This window comes from Panthera pardus, unplaced genomic scaffold (genome assembly GCF_024362965.1).
Source record: "Panthera pardus isolate Hobbes unplaced genomic scaffold, ASM2436296v1 HiC_scaffold_8, whole genome shotgun sequence".
Lineage (NCBI taxonomy): Eukaryota > Metazoa > Chordata > Mammalia > Carnivora > Felidae > Panthera > Panthera pardus.
The window spans coordinates 27,773,755-27,793,822 of NW_026527013.1; the positions used below are offsets into that span (position 1 = coordinate 27,773,755).

Genomic DNA, 20,068 nt, shown 5'->3' on the forward strand with positions numbered 1-20,068 from the left:
TAATTGTTTGAGCTATATTTATGATTTTATTGGATCTTACAACAATCAATAATAATCCATTGATGTCCCTGACTCGGGTTTTCTCACAGTCGACAAATGGGGCAGTGGATTCATTTTTAATGTACCCAACTCCCTCCCTAAGAGAGTCTTGCATATATTAATAAAGGCCAAGAAATGAATGGCATCGGTGAACATATCTTACCCTGAAGAATTAGCTGCAGGATAAGATTTAATGTTAAAAAATAAGGGGAAGAATAGACTAACAGGACCCATTTTGTACAGCACGACCATCATTAAAGTTAATGGAATTACCTTGTGGTCATGCACCAAAGGGAGCCTATTGGAAGTTAAGCTTTTCTAGGGCCATTGATTCTCAAACTTTCACTCAAGGATTCCCATTGGCATGTGATGAGTATTGCAGATACGCAGAAGCACTTAATGCAAACTGCCAGTTAAGCATATTAAGGAGTAACAATAACTGAATATTTTAGAGCAGATGATCTAGTTGAGGATGTTTTCCACTGGAGGTAGCAGGAACTTCAACTTTAATGGATCAACTAACCAAAAAGTCTGGAGGTGGTGCAGACTTCAGGACTGGTTAATTCAGCAACCTGGTAATGTCACCCAGGGTCCAACTTCTGTCTCTGCCACTACACACTCAGTATCTGCTTCACTCTATAGCAGAATGACCCATGAATCCTAAGATAGTTGTTGCAACTGTCAGGGTTACTGCTTCCTTATTCATATCTCTACCCACAGACAATGGATACAAGTTCTCCATGAGGCTGGGAACAACCATCCCTAAAGCGAATGGAATCCTTAGGTGGCTTAGGTCAGGGTTAACTAAACTCATAAGTTGGCAGAGAGAAATGGCTTAGGGCAGGGATGAGGAAACTACAGCCTTTGGAACAAATCTGGCCCATGGCCTGTTTTTTTAAATAAAGTTTTATTGGAATACAGCCACATTTATTTGTGCAAATTTATTTACATATTTTCTTTGGCGGCCTTCATGCTGCAAAGGCAAGGGTATTGTGACACCTGGCCCCAAAAGCCTAAAATGCTTACTCTCTGGACATGTATGATAAAGTTTGCTGGCTCCTGAATTACACCAAACAGGGTTCACACCTGTAGCTAGATGTGAATCCAATATTCAGATGGATTAAAACACACCCTGACTTCTTAACTGCTAAATAATGGAGGAATCAAGAAAACAAGCCAGGAAGACAACCATAGTGCTCAAGATAGATATGAGACAAAATTATTCAAGTTCTGGAAAACTGGACTTAGAAACTTAAAAGCCAAATTAATTAAGGTGACCCATCACATGTGGCACACATGAAATACCCTCTGCCCTTGGAATATAATCCAAACACTGAACACATTAAAAATTGAATTACAACCCCTTACCAGGGTGTACAAGGCCTGGCATAACTGGTTTCTTGTTCACATCTCTCTGCCCCCAAATTCCTGCCCCCAAGGACTTCAATCATCTCCTAGAACGTCCCAAGCTCATCACTTGTATCTCTTTCTGCCCAGAATGCTCTTTCTTCCACAGCTCTCCATCCGGATAGACCCTTATCATTTCTCAGGTCTCAGTTTACCTCTCCAGGAGAACTTTGCTGGCCACTCCACCGCCTTTCCTCCCTCCATGTTCTTCCTTTCACAGCACCATGGTACTGCCTTTTTAACACTGCTCAAAGCTTGCAATTATTTTATGCATTCATTGGGTGTAGAGAAGTCGGACAAGTAGGGTGAGGGCTGTTCCTTGGCTGCTTGTTCTTCCATGGCTCCCCAGTGCCTGGCAGCACCTAAGTATAGTAGGTGCTCAATAAACCCTTCTTGGGAGAGGGATTCATAGGCACTACAAAATTCCCACAACCTCTCAGTCTTCTTCTACTCTAGCACTTATTTCAGAGACTGCCTTTAAAGATAGGGACTATGCCTCACTCTTCTTTGTCTGCCAGGGCCTGTGACAATACCTGGAACATAGTAGACACTGGAAGAATAAATTAAAATAACAATAGAATGTTAGATAATAAAACATGAGCAGACAGAATGCTCACTCCTTGGGAGTTAGGAACAGGATACCTTTGGTAGTGAGGAGATGCTCATTGTCAACCACAGATTGGAGCTGTATAAAACTAGAAGTGTTTCCTTCAGTGTGCACTGGGTTTCCAGAGAGAGAGAGGAAGATGACAGACCAATTTAAAGGCTACTGACAGGGATCATTTGCACAACAGGTGATGACACCATGTGCCTTCCAAGGTCATTTGCCCTTCTGGGATTCTCTGAGTTATCCAGGCTCTGAGTTTCTTCCTCGAGGGTGACTCTCATCTCTGGTCATCTGATGGCAGAGCTGAGCTTGGAATCATATTTACTCCTTCCATGGATGAATCGTTTTGTCAAAATTATACTGCTAGAACCTGATTACATCTAGGAATTTATACCATTTACAACCAACAGATGAATTGAAACAAATAAAAGGCCCTGCTGGGTTGTTTATCACAGTCCCGGTATACAAAGCACGGTAAGAAAACATTTTTCAGGTAACAAGTACTGATATATAGACCCTATGGTGGGATATTTGGATGTGAACATTAGGATAAATGGATTTCACCACGAAGTAAAAGAGTATTTGGTGAGTTCACGTTGTTCATTCAACAATGTTTATTCTTCTAAACCACTTTGGGCAAGATCAACAACCTAAACAACTTCATGTTGACTTTTCATGTAACATCAGGAACAAGAGAGGCTTATTTAAGAGAATAAGCTACCAGGGAAAGAAAGGAGAGTTTTCGTTACCAGCACCCCAAAGTATCATCTGTATGTAGAATGAGCCCAGAGGGATTCCAGACCATCAGTTTTGTCTCTTCCCCCTGAGGTTTGGGATTAATATGACTCAGGAGGCTTCCAGAGATGTACACCTCAATTTTCCTGATCTTGGGAGATGAATAGCCTCTCTAGAAAGGGAATCCTCTAGGAGACCGCAGGTGTAGTACTGATGCCTCGCGGCATGTGAAGATTTCAAAATTATCCTTTCCCAGCACTAACATAATTCATACTGAGGGAGGGGGCAGAAATTTTCACTGTGTTTAGCCCAAGGGCCATTACAGATTCTCACCAACCCAGAATTTTTCACTTAAATGTCATTAGGAAGGTCATTATTCTAATTCTTCCATTTCTGGAGCTCTGCAGGCTGCCATGTCCATTATTCATTAACCTGGTTTGCATTTGACCCAGACTTAGTCATCAAATCCTTACTATTCCAGCTGCTTTTGTATCTTAAGAATTAATTTACTGATGGTTTCAGCATAAAAGGCAAAGAGGAGCCCCTTCAAGGGACTGAATGATTTAGGATGGATATGGCAGCAAGAATCAAGCCTAGGCCACTTTGACCAAGAATCAAAATGTATTTATAGAAATATGTTAAGGGGTGCCTGGTGGCTCAGTTGGTTCAGTGTCCAACTCTTGATTTTGGCTCAGGTTATGATCTCGCAATTTGTGAGTTTGAGCCCCATATTAGGCTCCATGCTGACAGCACAGAGCCTGCTTGGGATCCTCTCTCTACCTCTCTCATGCTTGTGCATGCACACTCTCTCTCTCTCAAAATAATAAATTAAAAAAAAAAAAACTTAAAAAAAGAAATATATGAAAAAAGCTGTTCCTAAATCTGGGCAACATCAAAATCAACTGCGGGCTTTTCAGAAATCTATATTATGGGCCCCATTATCAGAGAATTGAACATAGGTGTGAGAATCAGTTATTTGCTAAAGATAATAAAGGAATAAGAATGAATTATAATAGTCATTTATTGATGGAAAACCTTCAGTGGGACCCCTGTGAAATAAAAAGTATAGACAAAGCTGTATATTTCTTTTGAAAATACATTTAAAATATCAGTGATATTACAAAATATAAATAATGTGATGAACAAATGGGTACACATTACCCATCTTAAAAATAAAAGAGATCTATGGAGTTGAAGGCTACTGGATACCTGTGACACCCCACGGTGCGCTCCTTCTCCTTAATATTTCCACGTGAGGGAATCCCAACCCTCTTTGTGTCCATATCTCTAAGCAATATTACCCATCTGCATTTTTACAGTTAAGATACATAGCCTATAAGTAATCTGCCTCTGTATTTTGTTATTTCTGCTGTTAATAATTCCTGAAATAGAAGTTTGTAATATCATCTGTATCTGATTCAGCTACAATGTCCAGTTTCAACCAAACCACACATTATTTAATGGACATTCACCCCTCAGTCTACATTTAAGGTGTGTGGTGTGGTTTATGACAAATGGCTCATCTACTGAGACTGACATGAACACTTACATTTCATCAAAACTGAATCCTCATCACATGATTAGGCTGAGTTTATTTTGCCTTTTCTCTCATTCCCCCCTGCCGCCTTGATTTTTGTTTGTTTGTTTGTTGAAATGTTGGCCAAGCTAATTATTTACATGCCACAGGTTGAAAACTTTAAACCTACAATGATCTAATTAAATGGAATTAGAGAATTATACACGTTATTTCCCAGGCTAGAAACATACAGAGCAAAATACCAAGAGAGAAATTCCTTCAGTGATTACTTACTGAGCACCTACTATTCCACACTAAAATGACAACAGTGAGTGACAGCCCTTACTGCATCAACAGAGTTAAGAAAGTGACTCTGAATAATGACACCTTACATTTATGTAGCATTTTAGGGTCTACAGAGCACTTTGCTTTTCACAGGATATTTCACTTGACAGTGATTAAATAAAACCCCCATACTGAACATCAGGTGTAAAAGACAGTCTACGGAGATCTATAAAACATTGACATTAAGAGTGTATCTGCCTCATTTCTGTGCTACGTATCCCAAAATAAATTTAACAGCCAAATATCCACTTTGCTTATGTCAGGGCCTCCAATTACTAAAGAAATTTGTTTGGTAGCACTAATGAAAAATTAAACACCTAAAACATATAATTCTGCTATAAACTGGCATACAGTAATAAAACAGCATTTAGTTTAGTTGACCTTTACCTGTATAATAAAGTTAAACAGAGAGAATCCTGTGGGTATTTTTAGGGAGAAACCAATATTATTCTAATCAGAGAAAAATAATGCAAATTAATTTGTGTTATGGGTGGAAATATATTTACAAAACCTCTCCTTGTGCATTTTCCCCTGTGCTTATTGGGTGCAAGGTGCTTTTAGGAACAGCTGGCTGCATGATATAATGGAGAGGGGCTCTCAGACAGGCCTGGGTTTGAATCTTTGCTCTACTACCTGCCAGTCGTGTATGGTGTGATTTGTTACTCTACCTCTATAAACCTCGGTTTCCTCACATGTCAAATATCAATGCCTACTTTTGAGGGTTATGAGGATTCAGTGAAAATTATAAAACTAGAACAAACATTTATTCAGATGTATTGCATGCCAAGTACTCTTTTGAAAACACTTACATGCATTAAGCCATTTAGTCTTTGCAACACCCCTAGGAGGAAGGGTATCACTGAGGCCCTCGTGTTATCAATTTATAAATGGATGGTGGGGCTAGGAAAGGTTAACTTTTGCTGGGTCATACCCCTGGTAGGTGACAGTTCTGGGACTGAAACCAGGTCATCTGTCTCTCCATCAGTATGTTGGAATGCTGATGCCATTTTCCCTCTATCCTCACTCCATTTCCAGAATCCCTCAACCCATCCACCGAAGTTGCCTGTGACAGTGAAAGGACAGCGAAAATAAAAAACACATAGTAACCAGAAAACACCCGGTTAATTAACGTCTGGTTAATTTTTCTTTCAGTGTTTTTTCATGACATCATGCAAATCAAAATCGATCATTTCGAAATAAATACACACACACACATGCACAATGATTTGATACCTACTTAGAAGAAGGCTTGAGGCTTAGTAGAAGAGAGGAACTTTCCCATAGGAGACAGGCAGGCTCATGGTCCCTTTTCCTGCCGACAGACCCAGGGACCAGAAGTTTTGTCCCCAAGTCCCCAGAAGGATAACAAACTCATCCCGACCTGAGCACTGAAATTGTTTTTGGTTTGCCAAATTCAGGCAAATGGGATTCATTCTGAGAAAAGAGATATAAATTGTAAGCCAATTCCACAAGAGAAAAGCTACCACATCCTTAAAATACTAATTTTTCAGGCAGTAAATGCAGGCATTAGGCATAAACATAGGCAAGGCACTTTCTATCATGGCTTTAAGCAAAGGATAAAAGTTCTCCGGCAAATTACAACTCTTGTGAAATTTCTTTCATTATGAAAATAATAAATAACAGTCAAGAAAAATCATTTTTACTCTCAAAATGTCACTTTCTCCATTCGGTGCACACCAAATTTTAGGAATTCATCTGGGTTGAAAGCAAGGAGCTCTGTTGAAAGTCCTCCATATCTTCTCATCACTTCTTTGCTAAGTTGTGCACTGGAATAAGGTGTGCATGGGAATCACCTAGTGTCTGTTAAAATGCAGAGTCCTGGGTCCCACACCAGACCTACTGAATCAGCATAGGGGGCAGGCAGGTTTCTATTTTGTGAAAACCTATTTCAAGTAACTGTGAAGTATACTGTCGGTTTAGAACCATGACTTACCCATTACCATAGGAGTAGAGCAGCGGATAAAAAAATATATCAGGGTAGAGATTTTTCCCCCCAATTATTAAGGTGGATTTCTGAATGTTCAACTGGTCACTTTTGTAATAAATTCAAAGTCAGTATTCAAACAGCACAAGTCTTCTTACCAGAAGAAAGCTTTCTCAAGAGTTTAAGCAAAATGGCAAAAGTCAACAGTGACAATTCAGTGTATAACTGTGAACTCATCAGGGCCGCAATCTCAATGCCAAGTATATTCCCCTAAAGCCCAGTCTTTGCCTATGTTACAAAAGAAACATAAGAAAACTGAGGGTAAGATTAATATTAAGAGACATGAACAAGGTCCCAGGGATAGTGGGCTAGGCTCTCTATTCATGTTGGTTTCTCCTCATCATCACTCAATACAATAGACAGGGTTCCCTCCATTTTAAAACTGAAGATGAAATAAAAATAATTTTTAGAAAATTTTTAAAAAGTGGGGGGTACCTGGGTGGCTCAGCTGGTTGAGCATCTGACTTTGGCTCTGGATGATCTCGCGGTTCACAAGTTTGAGCCCTATGTCAGGCTCAGTGCTGACAGCTCAGAGCCTGGAGCCTGCTTCAAATTCTGTGTCTCCCTCTCTCTCTGCCCCTCCCCTGCTCATGCTCTGTCTCTGTCTCTCTCTAAAAAAATTTTTTAAAAATTAAAATTTTTTAAAAAAAGAAAGAAAAGTGAAGACGAAGACGTTCAGAGATGCTAAGAGTCTTGCCCAAGTCAAACAGTAAAATAATAGACCTAATATTCCCATGGAACCTCTGATTGACGCCAAAGTGCATTAACTACTGAACTTCATGAAGAGCTACAATATCCTCTATGTTCATGAATTGAAATGATTACCAAATCTCTACGTGGAAAATCTCTTCTAGGACCATAGAGACCCTTCAGTGAATGGAACAGTTGTTTTTATCTTTATTTTAATTTTTAAATCACACTTTTTCAAAGAATTCCTTTTCTTGTTCTTTCTTAAGCAACCTGAAAAGTAATTGCTAATATATCAATAGTTATTAAGATACTTCCCACTGCCTTAATATTATAAAATGAACTATCTAAGTAGGGGATTCAATTCCATAACCACAAAAAAGGATAAACAAGCACATTCTATAAATAGTTCTTATGAGATTCCAGATTGCCTGCCTGCCATAAATTTCTCTCTTTAATATACCTAAAACACCCTCCCACCCAAAGATGCACATATTAATTTCTCTAAAAGGTAGCTCACATTAAACTTACTATGGAGCATCCCTTTTAAAAGACCGAGCACTGCCTTTAATGATTTGGCTAGTTGAAATTACATTTTGGAATATGGTTTGGCAACCTGATGAGTGGAAATTCTGGTCTTTGTCAGTGATGCCTGAGATATAGGAGATTCTTAACAAAAATCCCAGGAAACTCAGACAGAGCCCTGACCACACACTGAAATACAAGTACATATCATCTGCTGCTTCATGTTCATTCACATTAGGAACTTACGAGTAGATTTGCTCTCTCAAGCAAAGACCCATTATCTTCCCCATTCTTTTCCCCGGGCCACCCAAAAGAGCCATCGTAGACAGTGGCAAAATGCAAGTCCTCAAAACAGCTTACATTCTTGAGGGACTAAGGAAACATAAGTACAGAAACAAAAATAACCACACAAATTAAAAAAACAGTGAAGAATGCCTTGAAGGAAATCAAATAAGGCAACAAGATAGGGAATAAAGGCTTTATTGAGCAGAGCCACTTCAGATGGGTGATGGGGGTCAGAAAAGACTAACAATACAGCAACATATGGCTGTACCTGTATATACATGTATATGTATATACAGTGATATGTATATACATGTATATGTATATTGCAATACATGCCTAAAACCAGAAAAAAAGAGGTTGTTTCTCAAGACTGCAGGACATTCAAATCATTGCAATGATCACTGGGTAAATAGCAGCACTCTACTACTTTTAAATTCAAAAGGAGACTGAATAATCAACTGAAACGTAAGAGGTGACTTTTTACTTCCATATTTCCCCTTCCTGCTATGAATCACTTACTGAGTAAGCAAGCCCACCCTTGTTCTTTGCAAAGCAGAATTTAAAGCCCCTGAAACAAACAAACAAAAAACCCTAAAGTGGCACCACGTTCAAGTGTCTAGCTCAGTGGTACACCTTCACTAACAATAACAACAGTTGCTTCAGGGGAAGAGATCATTACTGGGCTTATTGTTATTACCACCCGGCATGAGACACAAATGGTTTCGAACCCAGACATTGGGCAGAATACCAAGAGTCAGACACACAGGCAAAGACGAAGCCAACAGTCACTGCGCTTTCCGCAGCAGGCTGTCAAATGCTACCCTGAAATGCACAACTGTGTGAATTTCAAAACATGAAATGTTCAGTCTTGAACTGCAGTTTTCAGAACCAGACAGCTGAATATTGAAGGTGCTGCCTTGCTCCCTGGAGGGGCTGGCTTTTATATGGCTGGTTTCCACACGGCAGGGGTATGTGGCCATTACCAGCTATTTTATCAGCATAAAATAACAAGACTGAGGAACAGCCACACTCTGAAAAGACTTATATTATGTGCTGGTTCACAATGAAGATTCCCAAGCCCAAACCACAAAGATTCTAAATCAATTGATTTAGCATAAGAACTAAGAGTCCACTTCTTTGTGGTTTAACTAACACCAAAATTAATTTTTATGCAGGTAGTATAAGGATTGCACTTGGAAAAACATAGATTGGACAACATCACATATGCAAAGTTGGCCTAAAAGGACAGTTTTCACAACTGTGTCATACACACACTCACATACACCTATGTGTCATACACATAGGTTTTCATATGCATGTGCATGGTTGTTCTCTTTTAGCCATTTTATCATCTACAAAGGATTTAAGATGCAGCCCCCCCCCCCCTGCCAAATTCATATTGGGGGAATTCTGTGATTAGGCTGGAAACAGCTGAAAGATGTCCAAAGCAATACAATCTACTGATTAAAAAATATAGAATTGTTAAAAAATATTAACTTATACTAAGTAACAATGGTGATGGTGATAATAATCACATTCAACAATTCATATATAAGTCCTATAGGCCAAGAATTACTCCATCATCCTCACCAATGAAGCTGACAAAACCGTGAACATTTTTTGGTTGGATAACTGGGGACATCAAAAAAGTAGTCACTGTTAGAATCAGAAAGTCCTTAGCCAGGGTGCACAGTTCTGCTAGACTTGGTGTCTGGTGACTTTTTTTTTTTTCTTTTACTGTGTTTTATTACTATTCTTAATTGAGATACAATTCAAATACCATAACATTTTCCATGTTAAAATATACATTTCAGTAGGTTTTAGAATATTCATAATGCAGCATGAACATCACCACTATCTAATTCCACAACATTTTTATCACCCTAAAAAAGAAACCCTTACCCCTTAGCTGTCCCATGCCCTCCTTTCATCAGCTGCTGGAAGCCACTTATCTACTTATTGTCTCTATTCAACGCCTGCTTATATAGAACATAATTTTAATCCTTCATTTAGAACCAAAATGAAATTGTGAGATTATATTACCTATATATACATATAAGCTTTAAATGTGTTTAATATGTACCTATTATCAATCTGTGCATTTCATTTGATCTAGTTTGTACATGCTCCCCTGTTATTAGCTGTGTTCCTACAGACATACTTCCATATTTGAACGAATTCCATCAGATAGTGCGTTCAGTACCTAAATCTGGTGTTGTCAGGATTGACAATTACATACTGAGTTTAAAAAAAAAAAACAAAAAACTAGCAACCAGATTTAAACTTTGTGCTTTGTAGTTCATGAAACAATTTCAGGGGATGCCTGGGTGGCTCAGTCGGTTAAGCTTCTGACTCTTGATTTTGGCTCATGTCATTATCTCACAGTTTGTGAGACCAAGCCCTGTATCAGGCTCTGCACTGAGCATGGAAATTGTTTAAGATTCTCTCTCTCCCTCTCCCTCTGCCCCTCCCCTGCTCATGCTCTCTCTCTTAAAAACAAAGAAAAGAAAAGAAAAGAAAAGAAAAGAAAAGAAAAGAAAAGAAAAGAGAAAATAAGGAAGGATGAATGAATTTCAAAAAGAAGCTACTCATTATACTCTTTTTGGTGTCTACATATTTAGAAGCCTGGCATGGGGGGTGGACAGTGGGGTGGAAGAAAGAGGCGAGTCCCCTCTGTCCCTATTACATCATGTGTCTGGAGCAATCAGGAGGACAGCTCCTTTTTATCGTAAGGAATTTGGTGGCAGTCCCTATAGAACATTTGCTCCTTAGGAGGACTTCCCAAAGTACTTTTAAAAGTCCCACAGTAGCTATGTTAAACAGTAAAGCCATATGCAAACTAATACCAAAAAGAGACTGTGTTTTTTTTGGTGCTGTTTTGTGCCAAGCATTACCTTGTCTGTTCATAGCCAGTCTCGCAGTCATAAAACCTTATTTTGCAAAGTATAACATTAGCACCCCAGTTCAACTTCCCTCTGATTTCTAGCACTGAAAAAAATAGCCATTTCTGTGATTTGGGCATAGGACCTAACTGCAGAGGAATTTGCATTTGTATGAAGGGGGCTGAAACCCAGCCTCAGCATTAGCCAAAGTTTTATTCTTTTATTTTACTTTACTAGGAAAGTAGAGAGTATCCTAATAAATCCTCCTTTCCTCTTTTAGCACACTTAAAAACCCATCTTCGAGCTCCACTGACTCCATTAGGTTAGAACTTTAGCATTAAGTACAAAGGGAGGAAAAGTATAGGTGTGTGGGTGGAGAGAAGGAGAGAAGGAGAAAAGAGCTAGCACATGGAGAACAACTCGCTTAGCCTGTCGCTCAAGAATGAGGAGGCTGTGTGAAGAACCAGAAGGCCTGTCAAAGATATCTCAGCTTCAAATGGGACCTGCCAGTCCACACAGGGCTCACATGCTGTTTCTGAGATACTACCTCACTTGAATCCTTTTGACTTCAGTTTCTGTTTTAGGACTTCTTGATTTAGCTTCTGTTTTAGCATTTACACAAGAATAATTTTACAACAAAAGGTAAATGTCTTGTAAACTAATGGGAAACATATTGCTTGGCATAGTTTATAATGTCAGGATTTATGGCTCTAACACTGAGGGTCTCTCTGACCTCAAAGATAACATAATGAACCAGCAATGTGCTGCAAATGGCTCAGTGTGATTTTTATTAGTTCTCATAATTGCCCCTTATTAATTTGTATGCACGTAATAAGCACTCACCTTCACAGTCTGCCCGGCTTCAGGGCCATCCTAGAAGTAGGAGAAAAAAAATAGATAAATAACAGAGGTGATAACAGATAGATGGTATCTCCTGCTTATTCAGAAATACCTCCCGTTAATAATTTAGATCCAATTTCATTGTGTGTTAATTTATAGTATTCTCATGGGAACCATTCACTTCAAATGTGTGGGACCAGACAGTTCTCCATTTCCGCCTGAGAGTAAGTGAGAAGTTATGTATAAAAATGGTATAAATTATCCAGGGAGCCAACCCTCTTGCTACTTTTCATGCTCTTTGCTCTTGGCTATGGCTTTAATTGCATTAAAGGAAGGTTGGAAATGTTTGAGGAGGTAAATTATTGCACCTTTTGATTATCTTTAAATCAGAGGTAGTTTAATTAATGTCTGGTTACTATAAGTCTCTACTCAAAAAAAAAATTTCTGTAAACATAATCCATTAAGTAGGAATATGGGCTGTCTTATATGGGAAGACCACCCAAGAGTGGGCTCTCTCTGGCTGTCCTGACCTTAGAGGGAAAAAGTAGGAGCATTCACTGTAGTTGGGCCCTTTTCCCATTCCTGGTTCCTTCTCTCAGATTTTCAAAACCAACAAAACCATTTGTTTAGCTGAAAATGAGCTGATTTGCCCAGACATCAGTCACAAGACAAAGCAAAAGCAAGTGCTCAGTTGGTTTGAGATACTAGAACAGGCAATGTCTATGACGGAAAATTATAGAATTGAATTAGAACTTTGCAACTTTTAGCAAGTCTTTCTATCTCTGTGGCCCAGACCAATGGGTAAGAATGTTTGTCCCGCTGTGGCCAGAATTGTGTATAAATGGCTTTCAAACTTGAAGTCACAGTCCATTAGTGGGTCATGAAGTCAGCTTAATGGGTTGTGATCAGCACTAAAACCAAATCAGATAATACAACAAAAACTATTAGAGTACACAGGATGGGTAAATGTTGTTTTGTAAAACTTGGGTTTCCTTTATCTACGTATGTATCCATGAGGTGCGAGGTTCACTTGACTGTGGAATAAATAAACACCATACTCTGGTTTAAAGTTTGAAAAGTTTTGTAGACACTGCATATACAAAAGTACTCCAAGTGCTATGCACAAGTCAGTTCCTTTGTTTATGGAATTCACTTTTGAGTAAATCACATTAGATAACTACTAGCACTGGCCATTTTCAGTGAAGGTGAATTTTTTTCTAGTATTTCCTTTAACACTGACAGTTGCCTTCAGCTACTCTCTGGAAACATGATTTGTAGCATAAGCTTGATAAACCCACCCTGAGCTTAATTGCTTGCACAAAAGTGACTCAAACACACATACAGACACACACATACACACACACACCATATTTCAGAGGGAAGTTTACTCTCAACACAGACATGACAGCAAAAACTTTGTAAAGAAGCATTTAGGAGCATTTTTAGTCAAAGCCTTTCATAACTTGAAAACAGTGGTCTTCTCTATCTGTTTCTTTGAAAGTCTATGGCTGGAAGGCAAAGAGGGTAGTTGAAGGATGGTAAATATTCTGTGTAACTAAAGCATTGAGGGCAAGGTCTCACATTACAGAACCAGCCAATTCTTTCCAAAGGGTTACTGCAGAGTCATCCAATGTCAAGGCCACTAAGGACTTTAATTATGTATTGATACCCCTAGCTCTTCCCATGGGGGATCTGAAAGGGCATAGGACATGTTCTATTGATTTGCTCAATTCCCATAGCTGATGACTCACCATAGACTTCCTTCTACACTTGGCTCAGCCTGTGCCTAAAGATCTCCAGTGACTGGGGTATGTCATCTCTTTCCTGGGAAGCAGGCCACACAGAATACTTGATACAGCATCATACCAATCCATAATCAATCACTGCAGATTGAGTTAAAGAGAAAAAGGAGCCCTCTGAGGGCAAGGTCCCAACCAACTTGCATCTCTCTACTACACTGACGTAGAGGAGGGCTAAGTCCATGCACTGCTCAAAATATAATTGCCCTGGAATGAACATGAGCTGTCCAGCCCCAGTTCCAGTAGAAGAACTGAAATGCCTGAATGCCCATTAAATCACTTGTCTGTTACTCTCATTTGTTTTGTAAACAATGCTGCAGACAGTGCCTCAGCTGATATTCTACAGTCCACCTTGGGACAATGGATACGAGGGTGGTCCTGGATTACATCTTTTTCTGCTATTATTTAAGACATGAACAATGACAGCTGCCTTACCAGTGAGACGGCAGCTTAAAAGAGAGAGAGCTCAATGCCAGGATTTGAAAAGGAAGAAAAACAATTTCTGAGCTACTTAGACACTCACCTGGATGGAAAATGTGAGAGAAGTCCCCTGGAAATGCTTCTCCACCACCATCCCGACTCTCTGGGTTGCCTGGAACAAATCTGCCACTTCATCTGGACGCAGGTCTCGGAAGCGCTCCACTGGCCGAAGGGGACACACGAGGACATCTGCAGTGAGTTCTGTTAAGGCACACTTTGCTTGCTTTGGGTAGGATTTTTACCAACAAGTTTATACCCACAGTATTGAATCCCCTTGGCCCAGGGCCTGAACTCTCAAAGACTAAGGAATAAAAGAACAAATATTTACCAACCACCAAACTCCAAGAAGTTCAAAAAGGAGCTTACAAACATGGTTAATTATACTTTGAAAGAGAAGCAGTGGTGTGCTAAAGAAATTCTTTTAAGAGAAAAGGGCATTAATGTTCAGAGAGACTCAAGTGCTGGCTGAAATAATTATGCCAAGAGGCAAAATCTATTCTGGACCATTATCTCCTGACCCCAATTCGAAAGCTCCATCTTCTCAAACAGCCAAAGGCACTGGGTTGGAAAAACAAGCAGAATATCCAGTCAGTTTCTCTATGGAGAGTATCACAATTAAAATTTTAATTTCAATATCTCTTGAGAGAAATGTGTAATGAAAACACAATAGTAGTTGTTTTATTTATGTTTAAAAGGAGAGCAGACATTCTGAAAATGTACAGTGAATTTCATTTATAATAAGAGATGTGCCATGTGGTTAACCATTTTATGACAAGTGTTCCTCCAATTGATTATTAAGAATTCTAGAAGCCAGTTGAAGAACATTTAAGAAAAGGGATTTTTTACTTCTACAAACAAAACCATCTCAGTGCATTCTAGAAGTGAGACAAGTCAACATATTTATGCTATTGGCCTGAACAAATAAGAGCTAGAGAAAAAGAATCTAAGTTTGATCATTTGCTGGTGACAAATTAACATTCAATGTTACATCATCGATAACATTTCAGTTGTCTTCGTATTTGAATTCCTCGTACACATGCAGCTACACGTGCAATCATGCATGCATACATATATACGCACATGGGAATACATTAAATTTTATTTAGTTTTCAGGTACCAGCAGGAGAAAAAAGTGCTCAGATATTCTTTTTGGTTTCTTTCTTTCTTTTTTTCCTTTTTCTTGTTGTTTTAAAACAGTGTGCTTTGCCTGAAGCTAGGCACCCATGGGGCATAATAAAATCTCAATTCTACAATTGCTAGTCACACCAGAATTGCAAGCATTTTAGCCTATCACACTGGTAGGATTCAGAGCCCAAAGGGAAGGAAATGCACGGAACTCAGCTGGGTGGGCGTAATTTCCATAAGAGAAGGACGGGGTTGGGGGGGGGGGAGCTGGTAGGGAAAGGGAAAGCTGAAAGGGAAACTGATTAATTTTGCTCATAATCAGGAAATGCATGTCAATGGTAAACTAGGAAAAGGAGCAGTGGTTTAATCTGAGTTCATTTTTCAAGAGAGGGGAAGGGAAGGCTTCACCCACAGGGCATCAGATACTTAAAAAGATAATTATCCTTCTTTGGCAAGGCTGCTTTATTATCATGGGTCAATGAACCATTTAGAAATGAAGAATTTCCTTTCATTTCCGTTTAGCAGACTGCCAGCCTCCACTCCCACTGAGTTGCCTCTTCTTTGTTAAAAGACACCTTTCCCCATCTTCCTCCTCTCTCCACCTGCTCTTAGGCCCTGACTTCACCAAACCACAGCAAGATGACAACTTAGCAAGCTTCCAACAATACCCATAATTGCTGTGGTGAGCTATGTCTAAACACAGCAACCAGGTGGGGAAAGAAGGACATTTTCTTTAAATGACTGCTTACTATAAAACTTGGTGGAATGAATCTTAAATTCTTTGTATCTAATGTAACTTTAGTAATATCAACGACATCTGAAAGGTTTGTTTTGTTTTGTTTCGTTTTGTTTCCAACACCCTAAAAATATTTTATTATCTGTTCATTTTCCTTGTCTGGTACTAAGGATTGGTTTGACCCAATGTTTAATGAATCAAAACATTTATGGAACTGAATCAAAATGACTGAATCTGTCAGCTGTTTTATCCTGTGTACACTTAACCACAGGGTCGTATATCACATACATTTATTACTTTAATTGAATGTTAATAATACTAATAAGAACATGAACATGTCACGAAACAGTTAGACAGGCTAAACATGTTCTCATTTAGATGGATATTTTTTCAACAGCCCAGTTAGGCCACATTGCCCTGACATATATATTCCTTTCAATCTAACCCTCTATTAAGAAAACATCTGCATATACCAAACGATCTTCCCGTGTGAATGTTAAGATGAAATAGGATTAACTTTTAAGGGTGCTTACGTGGTTTGGGCAGGTGTTCATGTGGATAATCATTGTCTTTGCTCTGTTGGGACCCAGAGGATAGACAGACAGGTATCTCAACCTGTCAGTGGACACACAGGTAGGCTCCACAAGACTTGACAGAGAGACAGATGGGTCTGGAGTTACCCAGGGTATGGATCTGGGGGTCCTGGGTACTGTGTGAGTCACCGAGCTAACCAACAGCAGATTCACTAGTCTCCCCTGGCCATTCTAGGTACTAAATGGCATCAGGAAGTCAGGACCAACCACCATCCCTCAGTTCCTTTGAAACGAGAGAAAAGATGCCCTCACCTCATATAGGTAGTAGGTACCGACTGCTACCTACCTACTTCCAGAAGCTCCTTTTCCAGTCCTCCCATACACACTATACATCTATCACATGTGCCTTCTTTCTGTTCATCTAACACACTGAACTCGTTCCCAGATTTTGAGGCTTTTGTCCTAGCTGTTTGTTCTCCCTAGAATTCAATTCCCATGTTCTTCGCATGGCTGCTTCTTTCTTACCTTCTGATTCTATTCCAATACTGCTCCCTCAAAGGAGCATTCCAGAACCATCAGTTTAAACTGCTACCCAGTTTCGTCCTCTTCTATCACCCTCTTTTCACCTTGCCGTAGCTCTTGCCACCAGCTGGTAGTTTTCTTGGCTGGCTACTACCTTCCTGAATGAGAAGGTAATCTCCACAAAAGCAGAGGCTGTCTTGTTTACTGTTGTCTTACCCCTGCCTAGAACACCAGACTTAATAAGTACTGCTGCAATGAGTGAATACATTATGATCCAGACCCTCTGATCAGCTACCTCTGAGTACTAACACCCTGACAAAATGGAGACAACATCCATTCATTTTCAACCATCTCTACAAGATTGGGATAGTCTGCAAGATTTTTTTTTTAATTCAAGGAGGTTTATTATTAATATTTAGCACAACTAGAGCTAATGTTGGGTGTGCATTGGAAAAATGTAAACTCATTTCTAATGTAAGTTAATTTGCACAAGTGCACAGGAAATATAATGATTTCCTTATATAATGACGAGGGGAAATTAAGAAAACCTTTTAATATAATTATAAAAAACTATAAAGAAGGGGTTTCTAGATTATTCAGACTCTATACTGATAAAAAGCTGCTTTCTATTTGGACTAGAAAGTGTAATTCATTTGTTCATTCAGTCAACAGTGAGCACCAGTTAAGTGGCTGGACACTGTACTAGGCTCTGGGATGAGCAAAAGACAACAGGAAGTTTCTCTAGTTCTTCCTGTCCAGGAGATGGGCACCAAAACAGATAACTGCAGTACTATGGGAGGTACAGATGTAGGATAAGAGGATGCAGAAGCAGAGCAAAGCACCCAAAGCAGCAGAACCTGGGACACCTTAATAAGGCAAAGGTTCCAGGACAACCTTGGGGATCTCCAAGTGTGGTCAAATATCCCGTGGCTAGCTGAGAATACAAGCAGGTTCATAAAGGATTTAAAGCAGGTCAGTAAACCTTTTATGCAAAGGGCCAGATGGAAAAATTGTAAGCTTGGTGGACTATATGTCTAAGCGGCTATAAACAATACAAACAATAGTAAGTGTGGCTATATTCCAGTAAACCTTTGTTTACAAAAAGAAGAGACAACCCAGACTTGGCCCATGGACTTAATAATGTCAACCCTTGGCTTAGAGGAATCACATGAGAAAAAGGTAACTAAAGGAAGTTAGAACTATTTGGGGGCCCATTCTTTTCCAAAGTTGAAGACTATAGTGTTATTTAAATAGTATATTAGACAAATATCATTATGGTATCCTAAAAATTTTCACTTTCTAAGCAAAATACCTGGGCATAATTGAGATATTTCCTCACCCTGTGTGTAGCACTTTTGATGCTTTTAAAGACCAACCACAACGAGAAACTGTGTTGCAGTGATACCATCATATAGATAAATCACAAGTATTACTCCCCAGTCCAACTAAAGGAGTTTCTGCCATCTTTCATTGGAAAAACGAAGTATATGATCTACAAACATATGAGAGTATAAAAACAGTATGTTATTCACAAATTCATCAGACAATAAAAGTACTTTCTCAAAATAAGTGCATACACTTTGGAAGAAAACACCACACTGCTTAAAGATGGTGTTATCATGCGCTACATGCTTCTTATAGACAAACAGCTCAGGGAAAGCAAATTAACTTTGAAGACCCGCTCTTATAACTCTACTGCATCTGTTTATATGCCAGTAGTTTTAAGGTAATACCACAAATGCAGTATAAGTTAATTTAGAGAGTCTTAGGCATTGTTATTGGGCAAACCCCATATTATATATAGGCTATAAGAACACACTTTCTTTTGAGTCCTCTTTGCTTGGGATTAGTGCCTCTGAAGAGACTTTTTAGCCAACATGCATGATAACCCTCAAAGAAGATAATCTGCATAATTGAATTTAATATATGTTTATCCAGGATTCATCATGGGTGAAAACCTATGAAAGAGAGTTATCAAATGGAATCTGGTCTCTCTTTTATAATCCAAAATAGAGAAGTCCATTTAGTAGTAACATTTTCTTTTAAAGAAGAGAAGGTAATAATTAGAGTTTAGTTTCTGTGGTCCACAAAGAGATTGCTCATAACAGAGGGAAATCAAAGAAGACTTCCTAGTGCACACGAGATTTAAAGTCAGTTTTACAAATGGGGGAGTAATTCAACCAGTGGGCCAGAGTGCAGCCCATGTGTCCATCCATCCTTCCACTAGAGCCTCCTCTCAGTCCAGAGTCTGTGCTAGCATTTAGGGCACCAAGATGAGTACAATAAAGTAAATGACTTCGAAGCATTCACACTAATGTCCCAAACTGTCATGCAGTATAAACAGATCATCACAACACAGAGAGATGAGGACTATTGATAGAAATCAGTACAGAATGTTGTGGGAGCACAGAGGAGGCAGAATCTAACTCTGCCTAGGGGTGTGAGATAAACTTTTCAGTATGGTCTTGCATTTCAATTTTCTAAAATCAGCAACTGTTTCTCCAAATTTGGACCAAGATCTGTCCTTGAAAATGGCCTAGCAACTTATGGTTAGCTTTAAAGAAAATTGTCAGACATGCCTTCTTTGGCAATAATCACTGTTTCATTTATAAATGTACTCTCCTTTACTTAATCTTTCCAAAAAATCCATAAACTACTATTATAATTCCTATTTTTCATATGAGAAAATTACAGCTTATAGAAAATAAGAAACTTGCACAAGACAGCATACCGAATATGAAACTAAAACTAGAATTCTCCCAAAGCTTGATTCCAAATTCCATGTTATAACCATAGCACTGTGATGATAAAACATTTTGTACTTTTATGACTTAGTCTCTGCCTACCCTCCCATTAAAGTATGTTCTGCATCTCAGAGTCTCTCTGCTTGTGGAAGAGACATGGGTGCAATGAAACACAAAGATACTGTGCAAAACTGCTAACAGCCTGACAAACATTTAGCTTCAAATGAAGAAAGCAGAGGAGATCAGGAATCCCATC

At 39.1% G+C, this 20,068-nt stretch overlaps 1 protein-coding gene across 8 annotated transcripts in view; it reads right to left on the reverse strand.

Annotated features, from left to right (window-relative positions):
• Positions 1–20,068, reverse strand: part of FHIT (fragile histidine triad diadenosine triphosphatase) — a 1,407,040-nt gene that overhangs the window by 248,951 nt on the left and 1,138,021 nt on the right. For all 8 annotated transcript variants that reach the window (XM_053896965.1, XM_019469878.2, XM_019469876.2 and 5 more), the window contains 2 exons: positions 14,196–14,341; positions 11,877–11,906 (listed from right to left, as the gene is read on the reverse strand). In XM_053896965.1, coding sequence (XP_053752940.1) covers positions 11,877–11,906; positions 14,196–14,341 — 176 coding nt within the window. The remainder of the gene's footprint in view (positions 1–11,876; positions 11,907–14,195; positions 14,342–20,068) is intronic.